We start from the raw sequence: 14,639 nt of genomic DNA, 5'->3' as shown, positions 1-14,639 counted from the left end.
GCAGTTTTATCCACTGGATATTTAGATTCTATACATCTCATTTCCCCAACTTACTTCAAAAAGGAAATTGTGATAAGAGTCCATCTAAGCTGGGGAGCTCTCTTGGTCTGAGTCTCAAACTTTTAATAGCAGTAATAAGGGCTGCCATTATTTGCCCTTCCCTAGCAATTCTCTTAGCAGTGCCATTACTACCCTAGGTAGTTAACATCACTATGCACCCCTTGTTGGCAGTGTTGAACCCTGGCTGTTCAAGACCACCCTGATGCTTACGCTGGAGGTGGGATGGGGGGGGAGGACACAGACATTTTAGAGCTTCCCAGGCAACTCTAAGTGGAGCCAAGGTTGAGAAACAGTACCATACGTAGGAAAGATAGGATGCTAACTTCACACACAGGAAGATCTTCCACCATGTTCCAAAAGCATCCTCATGGGACATTCTTATTCCCTCTAAGTATGAATGGATGGGGGAAGTATCAGAAAGCATTAGTGCTGGGGGTGGGAAATGCACTCGTGTTGAAGCACAGGTGTTCCTGTGGCAGACGTGGTCAGAGTTCTAAGAGATAACCTTGGTCAAAGTTCTCAGAGGCAGTTTTTACATTACAAACTTATCTTTTCTGCCTCTCCAGATTGTTAACTATTTCCTTCTAGCAATTTTTCTTCCAGATTTTTATTTTGAAATGTACTTTTTTTTAAAAGATTTTATTTATTTGACAGGCAGATAACCCAAGTAGGCAGAGGCAGGCAGAGAGGGGGAAGCAGGCTCCCCGCTGAGCAAAGCGCCTCATGTGGGGCTCGATCCCAGGACCCTGAGACCATGACCTGAGCCAAAGGCAGAGGCCCAACCCCCTGAGCCACCCAGGCGCCCCTTAAAATGTAATTTTTAATCATTTTTAACTATATAACCCAGTAGCATTAAGTAATATTCACAACCTTGTATAACTATCACTGTGTATCTGAAACCTTCCCATCACCACAAACAAGCCCTAACTCTCCATTCCTCATCTCCCTAGCCCCTATAATTGGTCTCTATGAATGTGCCTAATTTAAGTATACATACATTTGTACGCACATGATAATTTGTCCTTCTGTGTCTGTCACCTATACATGCACCATCGCATTTGGTTTGTCCCTTGCAATGGCTCTAAGTATGGCTATGCCTTTGGCTATGGCTTTGTTTCGTTTCCCCTTTGGCTACTGTGAATGCTGCAATGAACACTGGCAGGAAGAATCTTCCTTAGCCAAGGAGGGAACCACACCAGTCCTATAGTCCTTGTTTGGCTTTTTGATTAAGTGCCCCAACTTTCCCATTAACAGACACACCATTTTACACTCTCCCCAGTACAGTAGAGTTCCAATTTCTCCCTATTTTTACCTGTTTTCATTTTGGATTAGTAGGTGTGAAATAGTATCTCACTGTGGGTTTGATTTACTCCCCTCATGACTGAGATGGGAAACATGAGCTTGTGCTATTTTTAAAAAATATTAAATGTATTGTCAACATACGTTCTCTTTAGAAATTCAAGATCTGTCACAGCCATTATTTCGAATACTTTTTTTAAGGAACTACTCTTATACGCTAAGTTTTAGTTTCCTACAAGGAAACTTAAGACCTGGGCCACTTCTTGGTTAGAAATGTTTAAGCTTCCTGATTATGGGAGATGCAGCAGAACCAGAACAAACAGGCAAACACTCTGGACATTCTCACTCTAGTGTTTGCTTAAGTTTTTAAAATCCCTTTTGGCTCATTACTCACCCCTCACCCACATACACTCTTGTTTAACATTTAACTATGGTTTAAGTAACATTTTGTATTACCCATTTAACTAATTAAATAATCTCCTATCTTACTTAATGAAAAGACAATGCTTTCAATCTAGGGGAAAAAAAAGCCTGTAGTGACACACTGGAAATGCTTTGTAATCAGTATATTAAGGAGACATTCATACATTCCAATTGCTTAATTCTGATAACCAGATTTAAGCTTGTGAACATGACTTTTTAAACATACAATTAAAGCTATTCATCATAATTTGCTATACTACCAACATTAAATTACAGTTACTTCGGAGCGTTATTTAAAGTAAGCCTGTAACATACCTTAAATAAAAAAAAACCTTCCTATCTCATACATGCAAACTTCTCCACGTAAATGTCTCTTCACTGTAAGTTACCCTGCTCCCGAAGCCACTACTCTGAAGCTTATCATGGCCCAAAAAGAAGGCAAAAAAGTGTAACCAGGACTGATATATATATATATGTATATATATATTTAAAAAAAGGGGAAGAAAAAGATGGCACAGAAGGGAATGCAATTCTACAAGTGCAAGCCCTCAAGCAGCAGCATATGACAAACCCCTTCTTTAAAGAGGTATCCTTTCTATCACTGATACCACAGGCCAAATTACATAGCATGCCATCTTCAAGTAACAGTTGAGGCAATAAATGCAGAGGCATCACAATGAATCCCACTTAACATAACTATAGACCAACACTTCTCTACAAATTCTCTACAAATTCTTTGTCTGATTGCCAATTAAATACAAGTTTTAACTTCATAGCTTAACAATTAAGGGTCATACACTGAAGTCAATACATACACCCAGCATTTCAGTCTGAGCTGTTTCATATACATAGAACTGAAATTAATTACAAGGTATGGCCTAACAAATGCTAGGGGAGATTTCTTTTGAAAGCAGTTTTTACAAATATTAAACTTATCTTCCACACTGAAGTCATCATACATACGGGGCAAAGTCAGAGCTTTTATATTTGAGTTTATTCTTCATTTAACTTTTAAAACACTACTATAGTTGAATATTAAAACAAAAACAATAGCAAGTAGTGAGCTATGATTATAGTCCTTCACTCATTCACTACTGCACATAAAATGCCAGCAGTGTTATTCACTGGCCCCATTAAGAGGTCTGACACTGAACACCACCCCTGGGATGATGTTCATCATCCTCATATGCTTCCCCATTGTAATGGCGCCGTCTTTCCTGATTTGGATCAAAGTCCACCAGTTCTACCTGGTCCATTTCATCAGTCTCTTCTACTTCCTTCCTCTCAGGTAGGAGTTTTTCCAGCAAAGAGAGTTTATCAGGAGACAGAAAGCCATTCTCAGGAAAATTTACCTATAAGAAGAAATCTCTATTTTAAGTTCAGTTTGCTCCTTATATGTATTACCACTGACCCATTTTTTTCCCCCAGAAAAATGTGATGACACACATGATGATCTTTCGGCCAATCTGCCAGTCCCAAGTTAGAACATGTGTTCTAAAAGGCACTGCATCTATCTAGCTAGTATGCTGAACTAGAACTTAAGGTAATAAAAAAGAAATATATTATCCTAGTAAAACTGCATTGTGATGATCACTGTTCTACTCAGCACATAGAAGAACCCATCCTGAAATAAATACTAATTCCTTTTAACAGGTTTTTAAAAGCTATTTTTTCTCAAGAAGGCAGTTCTTTCTTTGCCCAAAAGTTTTTTTTTTTTCCCTCCAATTCTCCATTTCTATAAAATGTGATTTAAAAAATAGTATTTTTAACTCTATGGTCACCAGAATTTCAATTATCGAAACTGCCCGCTTGGCATCGCTGGAAAATGTTTTTAATAAAAGCTGTATTTATGGATCAAGGGCCAGACAATTTAAGACTGAAAAAAAATGAGGGTTGTTTTATAAACCATCCTGTTAGCAAACCCAGCCTTGTAGTATCTTGCCAAAAATCCACAGTAGTTATTTGGAGTGCTTCTGCTGAACTTTAAAATCCCAGTTATTGCCTTAATTTATTTCTTCCTGGACAAGAAAGAGTATCAATTTGATATACCTTACTATTTGGAAATATAACTTATTTTTTAAATAAGCTAATCACTCTTCGGTATTCCTACAATACTTACCTTAAATTCGATGATGAGGCGACCCTTCTCATATGGCCTACGATAAATTGGCATGCCTTCATTTAGCACACACTTGATATCTCCATGCTTGACAATTTGACCTAAAAACACAGTAGCCAAGTTTTTCCTTAAATAGTCACATTTTTATGAATGGGGGAAAAAAGAACAGAGGAATGTGCTAGCTCACTGATAGGAATAAATTTACATGAAGCCATCAATCCCATTACCTTTTTAGGAGCTTGCAAAAAGACCCAATACCCTATATAATTTCAGCTCAGCTTATAAATTATATAACTGACCAAGTAAAACACCAGTTTTCTCAGTGCCCATACCAGTTAGGAGCAGATCATGACAATACTAGAAGAAAGACAAGCTCATCTAAAGAATTATACCTGGATGAGAGGTGATGACAATGGTTCGGTTGTCAAGAGTAGATATTGGCTTTTGAAAACCGCACAGTGCTTCAACCAGCTGTATGTCCATACACATGAAAAGGTCTTCTCCTCGCCTATATCAATGTCAATGACATATACTTAATCAATCTTTCAAATCACCGAATATTAGACGTACCATAGCAGGCAGTTATTTTCTCTTAACAGGAAGGGTGTACGGGTATCTTTGTATTACAAAGATGTTCTTTCTTTCCCCATTCTCAACAGCTGAGATCTAGGAACAGCAAATATATATGGATCCTGCCAGCTGTTTCCTGGACAAGACTTTAGAATCTTTTATTCTAAGGAGGCTCTACTATTACCATCCCTGAACTGTTTGTTACACATCCCACTCCCTCCTTGTGCTTAGACTTTTTTTTCCATTCTGTATTAGTAAATTATCTTACTCAGAGTACTCTACAAAAAAACTCATATAGAGTCACCTCAAATGACAGCATTTTCCATTGAGACATTTGTTGTAATGCTCTTTTTTCATCAAATTAAAACCAGTTCCTTCGGGTGTCATTCCCAACACATTTATTGGAACCCTACTCTAATCCAATGCTTTATATTAGCAACAGATGGATAGTTAACACGTTGCTAATCATTCTTGTGCTTCACTCCAAGTTCATCATAAACAGTATTATTTCACAGTATTTCCAAGAAATGTCTTTAACATAATGAAAAGCCCATTTAAAAAAATATGCAAGATGTCAATTTGAGTAGTTCATAAAAGTTCTTACCGAGTAAAAACAGCATGATCCTTCTGATCTAAAACAATGATAATATCTCCTGGTTCCAGTCCTGGTTCTTGGTCTCCCTCACCATGGAATGTTATCTTCTGGCCATCTTTCATGCCTAAAAACAAAAGATTTCATTATACTCTTGTTTAACATCCAACTAATGCCAGAATCTCAATCTGTTAAAAAAAAAAAACAGTGATGCACGTTTGTAAATCTGGGAGGGGGGAGGAGGTCATGGTAGATGCAGGTTTACCGAAATGACTGAGAATGCCCACATGATTAAATCAGTTCCATTTCGTTACAAAGTGAATGCAGTAGAAAACACAAACTCTACAGGCAGGTAAGTTTCCAAATTTTAGAGCTATTACTTACTACTAGCTGGATTACCCTGGGGGAAGCAAGTTGCATAACCTTCCAAAATAAATACTAACTTTCTCAGAGACCTACCTCACTAAGGCCTTAAATAAAAGGCCCATATTGCCACCAAATCAGCAGACTAGCAAACACTATTAACTATAAATGTTAATTGTAATGATCACCAAGGTGACCCACACAAGAACTGTTTCACTCATTATAGAAAACATTAAACATACATGTAGCCAATACTAAAATGAATCCCTATACAATCACCAAACGAGATCCAGCAGCTATCAACGCATGACTACCATTTTCACGTATTTATAACTCCACCCACAGTCCCCCCAACATATTTTGAAGCAAAATCCCGACATAATACTTCAGAATATGTATGTACCTCTAAAAAACTAAGAACTTAAACCACAATACCAGTATTCAACGTTGACAAAACTAAACAGTCTTTAATCATTCATGAAGCCAAATAACTGTCTTTTTATGGTGATGAAGCAATTAAACAACCAGCTTTTGCTAGCTATTCCATTACTTTGAAGACGTGGGTAAATACAGCAAAAATGGCTTCACTCACCATTAATGCCCTCAAAATACATACTGCTTATAGCAAAAGGGGAGGTCTTACCAGAGCAGGAGAAAAAAAAAAAAATCCTACTAAACATGGACCAATTAAAGAGGAAAAAATGATGGGAAAGTTGGTATCCTGATACATATGGAAGAATACTACTGCAGGAGCTTAAGTTAATGTTAAATGTATGTAATAATGTATAATGTTCATATTATCAATAGTTCTACCAATATGCAATATGTAATACTAGTTTCATTTTAAATTAATCAAGTCTGAAGGGCATTCTGCATATTCATAATCTAAATTCTTACATATCAACTAATGAAACATGCTCATTAGTTTAGAAAAATTAAGGAAATCTTTATGAGACCTCCAGAATTCTTCACCTAACCCCACCCTCCATCCTTCAAAGCAAGCATATTCCGGGATGCCTTACTGGCTCAGTCAGTGGAGCACATGACTCCATTTCAGCGTTCTAACTGCAAGCCTAATGTTGGGGGGGGGGGGGGGAGAGACTGACTGATTACTGATCGACTGACTGATATACAGATTTTATTTGACAGAGACACACAGCGAGAGAGGGAATACAAGAAGTGGGAAAGGGAGAAGCAGGCTTCCTGATGAGCAGGGGCTCCATCCCAGGACCCTCGATCATGACCTGAGCTGAAGGCAGACACTTAACTGACTGAGCCACCCTGGTGCCCCCTGGGTGGAGATTATTTAAAAAATCTTAAGAAAAGGTAGGCATAGCCCTTAAATTTAGCAGTTCCCAAGAAAATTACCACTGTGTGAAGTTAATTGCAAGAAAAAAGTGGAAGAACTAATGATTTAATAGAAGAGAGTTAAGTATGGAACACTATTCAATCATTTGCTGATGTCAGTGTTACATTATTCACTACAATTATACAAAAGTTCGGCATAAAAAAGCATTTATTATGTAGCTAAGACTTATCCCTGGGTGATACCATACATAAGACCTATTCAAGATAGTTTTTAACAATTACAAAATGTAGTATTAATAAACTTGCTACAACACTCAAGAACTCACAGTAAGTGGCTCAGAACTCACCTTTGTCAATATGAACTTCTAGAATCTTCTTCTCTCGAACTATCTTCCTTCCATTGCAGCTTTTACATCTATCTTTAGGACTGATCCGTTCCCCATGGCCCTGGCACTCCATGCACACAGACTGAATTTGCTGAACCATTCCAGGTCCTATCTGATGAATTCTTATTTGCATTCCAGTACCTCGGCAATTGGGACAACACTCAACTGCTCCTTTCTTACCACCTCGGCCTAAATAGTTTAAAAAGAAATGTTTGAATTAGTATTAGATACAACAAGTTTTTAAATGAGTTTTTACATGTATCTGATAGAATTCTGCCCTGAAAGTCTACAATTCAGGTTTTCACATTCGATAAAATACAGCCACCATCAGCTTCAATTATCTACTGACATTTTGACTGCTGTCTTAAAGTGCCAACTCAATCTTGTTTTAAGCATGTGCTCTCAAAGCACCATTCTTAGAGGACTACTTTATCTGTGAGATGGGACCATTTTAAAACATTCACTCTTTAGGAAAAAACATTTCCAACAAATAACTTAAAAAAAGATCAAAGGTTCTTAGCAAAGAATTTGTCTGAACAGCTTAGTGTCCCCAAAAGAGGACACTATCAAAATCCTATTACAGACACTGAAACCATATGAATTTGAGTCTAAGTTTTAGAAAGAACAGCAACTGTTCAGCTCTAAATAATGCTGAGGAAAACACACCAAATTTGATTGATCCCAACTATCTGCACGCACGCGCACACACACACACACACACGGTGGTATTTTGCCAGTATTTCTCAGGGTGGTAGGTTCATGTTTTCTTCACACTTGCACCCTGCAAGATTTAGGTAGTGTATTGTCAGTTTTATATATCCAGAAGAGTTTCAGTTTCATTTTCAGTTATATTTAGAGGTGTTAAAAGACCATACCTTCACATTTATCGCAAATCACATTCTTTTGCAGAGCTAGTTTTCTTGTTGCACCGTTATATAAATCTTCTAAGGTTACTGAGAGCTGATGCACAACATTTTTACCTAAAACAAAAACAGTACTCATTGAAAGTCCAAGATGCTACTCCTCTTTGTGTTCACTGCACTTCAAAGAAAGATCTGAAAGATGACGTTCACAAGATACATCTGTTGAGCACCTACTACATACATAAAAGGTCACATTATCACTTGTGATCTCAAAATGAGATATAGTTTCAGATGAGGAAAATTAAGTGAAAGTATTGCCTACAGACATATTCGCGGCCATCTTACAAACTACAGCAATCAAAAATGTCAACTACAAAATCACTTGGGAAACCAGTTATTAAATAGCAGGTTTCCCAATAAATTAATTCAAACTGCATCTCTGTCATAATATATTCTTTGAATCTCACTCAGTATAGCAATGATATGACCAATTATTTCATTCAAAAATTTAACACAGTAAGTCCAACTAAGCAAGATTGGTCAGGGAAGCAGATATACTTATCCAGTCTCTGCAGAAGACCATTAGTTCTCACTTCTTTCTGACACAGGAGTAGCACACTTATTTTGGGACAACAGTACTTAAAAACTGTATTTCTCATACAGTGCTAATACACCTTCCTGCAGTCACAAATATTTTGTATCCCCGATACCTAATACAGAAGCTGCTAATCACATGTGGCCATTTAGCACCTTAGTAAGACCAAAGATAAGGGAATTTTTGTTTCAAATTAATCTAAATGTAAATGCAGCCAGGGGATACAAAGGAGTGACCTATCTCATCTTAAAATGCAAAATGGAAGGTGGAGATTGCATAAGGACACAAAGGCTGCACAAACGATATCACCTGCCAACCGTTAGTAAATTCCTAGTTAGTGATTCTTCCAGTGACTTATACCCACCACAGAACAGTACTGCCTTAAGCCTATTTTCTCCTATCTGCATGTCTAATGAATACTTTTGGTTCCCCAAAGAGTGTGAAGCACCATTAACTATATCTCCTTTTGTTCCTAGTTCCACCTTTGGTTCTTTATCACATATAGTCCATGCAGTTGGTTCTGGCATGCTAAAAACTGCCCCTCTTACTTTAGCTTTATACATCTGAGAACACAAGGAAGGAAAACAAAAACTCCTTTAGTGTGGTTACATATCCTTCAGTATCACACCAAAAAACAACTTTCATTAATCTAAGTCAAAGACTGCCAGCCAATTCCTTAAAATTCTTTTTTTTCTAAGTAAAAACCACTCTTTTTTTCTGTGGGACAAATCATCCTCAACAATTAACTACGACTGCAAATTTTTCTGAAGTAAATTCTGCAACCACATTTGTTAAAGGTTAAGCGCCCATATTTTAGTAAGAAGCTAAAACAAGATTAAACAGGCCATAACCTATTTGGAGTTAAGAAACCTGTGTTCGATTCCTGACTCTACCTTCCAATATATGACCTTGAAAAAATGTTAATTTCTAACTTTAACTGAACAAGGCCATGTACCTCCAACTGGATGGGGGAGGGTCAAAAAAGCTTTCTAGAAAGTGTTTTGTCCTTTATTCTTTTAATTAATGCTTGATAAAGGTATCAGAGGGCGTTGCAAGCATTTTAAGTAATCTCTATACCCAACATGGGGCTGGAACTCACGACCCCAAGATCAAGAGCTGTATGCTCTGCTGTTCGAGCCACTCAGGTGGCCCAAAAGCATTTACTTGTTAGAACTTGATTGGCCTATTTTTGGCTACATCAATCCCAGTTTAAAAAACACCATAAATCAAAGTGGCAGTATATGTCAGTTTGCAACATTATACCAACATGTAAACAAGCATTTCAAATAGATACTTTCTGAAGAATCTGCTTTCACTAATGGCTACTTTAATTTGCTCCATGTAGACTATTTTTTTTTTTTTAGGATTTTATTTATTCAAAGATCACAAGTAGGCAGAGCAGCAGGCAGAGAGGGAGGGGGAAAGCAGGCTCCCTGCTGAGCAGAGAGCCTGATATGGGATTCAAAGCCAGGACCCCAAGATCATGACCTGAGCTGAAGGCAGAAGCTTAACCCACTGAGCCACCCAGGCACCCTAGACTAGGTTATTCTTACCTCTCCTTTCTCTCTGCATTCTTCCTCCTCCTCCAAAAAACATATCAAAGATGTCCATGGGGGAGCCAAAACCACCACCAGCTCCACCTTCTTTAATTGCCTGTTCACCTCCTTTGTCATATAATTCCCTTTTCTTTGCATCAGAGAGTACTTCATAAGCTTGAGAAATCTGTTTAAACTGTTTGAGGAAAAAAAAATTTTCACTTAAAAGTGTTGCAAAGCAGTTACTGTATTACACGTACTCATTGTCAGGTTGTAATAAGTACTATACACCTGGCAAAGAATCACACAGCTACATTTAAGAGTCTGAGTACATCACTTGCCTTCTCTCCTTCATTTGGATTCTTATCAGGGTGGTACTTCAAAGCCAGTTTCCTGTAGGCCTTTTTCAGTTCTTCTTGGGTGGCATTGGGTTTGACCCCCAAAACATCATAATAAGTGGTTTCTTTCACCATTTTCTACAGCCTGAAATAAAACGCAGTTTTAACTGACTTTCAACTGGAAATCTTAATTAGTAAAAATCAGAGTTAAGGCAGAGAAATCTGCTTATTCCCCAAATTTGATTTAAAAAGGCTGCCTTCCCTAAACTTCAGAGAAGGTAACCATTCTTTGGTAATTCAGCCATAAATTCTAACCAACTAAATATTAGCTAATAATTATCGGGATAATTCAAAGGCCTTCTACGGCAGCTGGTTCCCCCTCTCCCACAGGAAAGCTCCATACTAACGCCACTATTATCTGGATTCTTCCTGTTTCTCTTTCCAGTACTGACAGCAGTAATCAAAACGGGCACCAATATGTTCAGCTTATTGGTTATTACATTATCATTGTCTTTGGTAAATCTGATAAGCACACACTCCCTAGATTAAAAAAAAAAATGTGGGCACAGGGGAGGAGTAAAGGGAGTGGTTTACGAAACTGATTAAAAGCACAAGAAAGGAACCTCCCCTCCCCCCTCCTAAGGATGTTTCTCAATCACAGAACTTAGAGCATCTCCACTTGGACCACCGAACCCCCCTCGCCCCCACAAACCAGCGTAGTTTATATGCCGTTAGGTTTCCCCTGCACTAAGGGCAGATCTTAAAGGTTTTCTTCTTTCCACCTTGACCGAAGGGGTGGGAGAACCCCAGCCAGCCTTCAACAAAGAGAAGGAGGAGAGACCAGAGGAGCGGCCGCAGCCTCCGCCCCGCTCCCCCCCGCAGCCCCTCGCCCCTCTCGCGCGTGCGCGCATGGTCGCCCACCCCCCAGCACGCTGGGGCGGAGGGGACGCGGGGGCGCGCACTTGGGGGGGGGCAGCGGGTGGAAAGCCAAAGGCGGCAAGTCCTTGGGGATCTCAGGCTAAACAGAGTGGAGAATGCTTCAGTAACGTCTCGGGCCCACTCACCGCGTGCCGGAGATGGGTTGCCGCGGCACCACACCAGCCCTCCCAAAATGAAAATCGTGAATACAGGAACCGACAACCCTCCCGCCCACGCGGAGCCAACCGCCTCCGACCGCGGTCCCATCCGGCTTCCCGTGCCAACAATGGCGCCGGCCTTCGGACGAGGGGAAGCGCGAGGGCTGAAACTCACCGGTGAGAGGGCCGAGGCCGATGTGGGGGAGCGGGAAGGAGCGCGTTGCTGGGCGCAGCTCGGGTAGCCGCCGCTCCTCCGCGTCTCACCGAGCGTTCTGGAAAGTTCCGCCCGGCGCGCCGCAGCCGTCGTCTTTTGTAGCCGAGTCCCGACGCGTCACTCGACGGAAGTCCCGCCCCTTTCGCCGCTGCCACCGCCCCGCGGTTACCTAGGCAACAGCGCGGGGGCAATCGGCCTGGGAGGAGCTGTGGCGAAGGGCCTTATGGGGCTGGGTGCAAGCTTGGGTTCCTGTAGCTCGTGGAACTTTCTGGAGTTCCTTTCTCCACCCGGTGGGCCACAGAGTGCGGAAGTCTCGGGCGGGAGCGGGGGTAGTTATAAGCGGGGCAATACCAGCCCCAACTCCGGATTCCAGAGCCCGCGGGGCCGCCACGGCCTGCGACCCGAGAAGGGCTTGGGAACAGAGCCGCATGCAGGAGCTGAGTTCGGGACTGGAACCTCTCAGAACAAACCCTGCCCTACCTCCTGCCTGCCGGCTCCGTTTTTTCCCCCCCGCTTTGGGCATCTGTAATTGGCCTAGCTCCTCAGTCCTGAGATTCTGGGAAGCCGCGGAGGAAGAATTGCCTTGTTCTGGACAATCTCCCAGGTCTCTGAACTTGCTCCTTTTGACGCGTAGTCCGTGGCCTTGTAATCCACCAAATTGCAAGTGGGAAGAACTCTTTGTGCGAGTCCAGGGCCATGCACGTATGTTATTTACCTTGGTCCTGACCGTGTGTGACACGTTGGGCACAGGAAAATGTTTGGAGTACCTTGGTCCCAACTGAGGGCCTTGGGCTGCTGGCCTGGCATTCACTTTGTTGACCAGTGAGAGGCACCAAGAGTGATTAACAAATCGTTTAAATTACCCAAGTTTTAACCCCCACCAGTTTGTAAACTTGGATTTACAGTCTGCACAGTGAGTCCTTGCACTTTTAAGTGCCCCGATGGGGGCCGTAATGGAAAATGGAGTGTTATATTCAATATTACTAAACATAGGAGTATTTACCACCAAGGAAGCTGGAGATGCAAAGTAGAAGAAGCCCGGTTCATATGGCTTAGATTTTAGTAGAGAACCAGACATGCCAACTAACTCAAGAGAACCACAAAATAGAGGTCAGCAAGGAATAGACTGCTATATCAAATCTGATGGAATAGAAAAAGAATCCTTGGGAAAGTAGTTGAGCTGAACATTTTTTCTAAAGTTTTTTTTTTTTTTTGAATTTAAATTCAGTCGATATATAGTGTATTATTAGTTTCAGAGCAGTGATTGATCAGAACACCCAGTTGCTTATTATATCATGTGCCCTCCTTGATGTCCATCACCCAGTTACCCCATCCCTCACCCCCTTCCTCTCCTGCAACCCTGAGATTGTTTCCTATGGTTAAGTCTCATGGTTTGTCTCCCTCCCTGATTATACCTTGTTTTATTTTTACCCCCTTCTATGCTTCTCTGTTTTGTTTCTTAAATTCCACTTATGAGTGAAATCATGTAATTGTCTTTCCCTGAATTTTTTTTTAAAAGATTTTATTTATTTATTTGATAGAAAGGCAGGCAGAGAGAGAGGAGGAAGCAGGCTCCCTGCTGAGCAGAGAGCTGGATGTGGGGCTCCATCCCAGGCCCCTGGGATCATGACCAGAGCCGAAGGCAGAGGCTTTAAACTCACTGAACCACCCAGGCGCCCCTGACTTTTTTTTTTTTTTCTTTAAAGATTTTATTTATTTGACACAGAGAGATCACAAATAGAGAGGCAGAGAGGGAAAGAGGAGGAAGCAGGCTCCTTGCTGAGCAGAGAGCCTGATGCAGGGCTCTATTTGAGGACCCTGGGATCATGATCCGAGCTGAAGGCAGGGGCTTTAACCCACTGAGCCACCCAGGTGCCCCTCTGATTGACTTATTTTGCTTACCATAATATTCTCTAGTTCCATCCACGTTGTTACAAATGGCAAGATTTCATTTTCTTTTGATGGTTGGGTAGTCATGTGTATGTGTGCGTGCATGCATATATATGCATATGTATGCACGTGCACACGTGTGTGTGTGTGTGTGTGTGTGTGTGTATGTGTATACGCACAAACACACCACATCATCTTTATCCATTCATTTGATGATGAATGTCTGGGCTTTTTCCACAGTTTGGCTATTGTGGACATTGCTGCTATGAACACTGTGCATACCTTTCAGATCACTACATTTGTATCTTTGGGGTATGTACCTAGTAGTGCAATTCCTGGGTCTTTTTACCTTTTTGAGGAACCTCCACTGAGCTGATTTTTTAAAGGGAGAAAAACATTCCTAACATAGAAGCACAAGAGAAGGGTAAGGGGTGAAAGAATGTGATACTTCTAGGGAATTGCAAGTAATTGGATGTTGTCACAGCTAAAGGCAGTGGGCTAGGCATTCCAATTTTACCATGTTATAAGCCAAGTGTTTGTTAAGCTAACAGCGGTTAAGCATATGAAATAATAAGTAGAATATATGTATCAAATCACTTCAAGAGTTTCCGCAATGAATGTTACTATATCTACTATTTCTTAAATATTACTCTATTTAGTGTTTCTTTTTGCCTCAGGAGTCCAATTGAAATTCCTACAACTTTGAGAAAGATGGAAGTCAACATAAAGCTATGAAATAGCTTTTTTTGTTATCAAAAATCCTTCAAGCTAAGTGAGCTTAATTCTTTATTAAGACTAAAACAAGGGGCATAAAAGTTGGTTTTAAAAAAATGAAAACCGTTGATTATTTGCTTGTATGTTTATAGAATATCTCTCAAGGATACCAAAAAAGTTGTAATATGGTTGCCTTTGGGAGATATATGTGCTTGTAGAGGAAAATGGGAAGGAAACATTTCAGAATATAGCATTCTGTAACTTTAGAAGATCTAGCTTATTTCAATGTACCAC

General features: G+C 40.4%; 1 protein-coding gene across 3 annotated transcripts; it reads right to left on the bottom strand.

The window, feature by feature from the left end:
• Nucleotides 1–1,910: 1,910 nt before the first annotated feature.
• On the bottom strand, nt 1,911–11,897 carry DNAJA1 (DnaJ heat shock protein family (Hsp40) member A1). 3 transcript variants are annotated; one of them, XM_082694572.1, is made up of 9 exons: nt 11,703–11,897; nt 10,455–10,596; nt 10,132–10,309; nt 7,996–8,100; nt 7,082–7,309; nt 5,076–5,190; nt 4,294–4,409; nt 3,902–4,002; nt 1,911–3,134 (listed from the first exon to the last, which is right to left on the bottom strand). In XM_082694572.1, the coding sequence occupies exons 2-9, from the start codon at nt 10,584–10,586 to the stop codon at nt 2,916–2,918; spliced, it is 1,194 nt and encodes a 397-aa protein (XP_082550698.1). In that variant the 5' UTR covers nt 10,587–10,596; nt 11,703–11,897; the 3' UTR covers nt 1,911–2,915. The 3 variants fall into 3 exon arrangements, with proteins under 3 accessions (XP_082550698.1, XP_082550699.1, XP_082550700.1); XM_082694573.1 differs by lacking the exon at nt 11,703–11,897 and adding an exon at nt 11,516–11,674; XM_082694574.1 differs by lacking the exon at nt 11,703–11,897 and adding an exon at nt 11,164–11,331.
• Between the last annotated feature and the right edge of the window lie 2,742 nt (nt 11,898–14,639).

This window comes from Mustela nivalis (assembly GCF_964662115.1).
Source record: "Mustela nivalis genome assembly, chromosome: 13".
Taxonomy (NCBI): domain Eukaryota; kingdom Metazoa; phylum Chordata; class Mammalia; order Carnivora; family Mustelidae; genus Mustela; species Mustela nivalis.
This window is presented reverse-complemented; position numbering and strand designations above follow the sequence as displayed.

Excerpts from the sequence above, each read along its gene's own strand:
- DNAJA1 (XM_082694572.1), bottom strand. The coding sequence starts at position 10,586 with ATGGTGAAAGAAACCACTTATTATGATGTTTTGGGGGTCAAACCCAAT. Across the intron at positions 8,101-10,131 it reads AATGCAGAGAGAAAGGAGAG|GTAAAAATGTTGTGCATCAG; the intron begins GTAAGAATAACC and ends TTTTTGTTTTAG. Across the intron at positions 3,135-3,901 it reads GCCTCATCATCGAATTTAAG|GTAAATTTTCCTGAGAATGG; the intron begins GTAAGTATTGTA and ends TTCTTCTTATAG.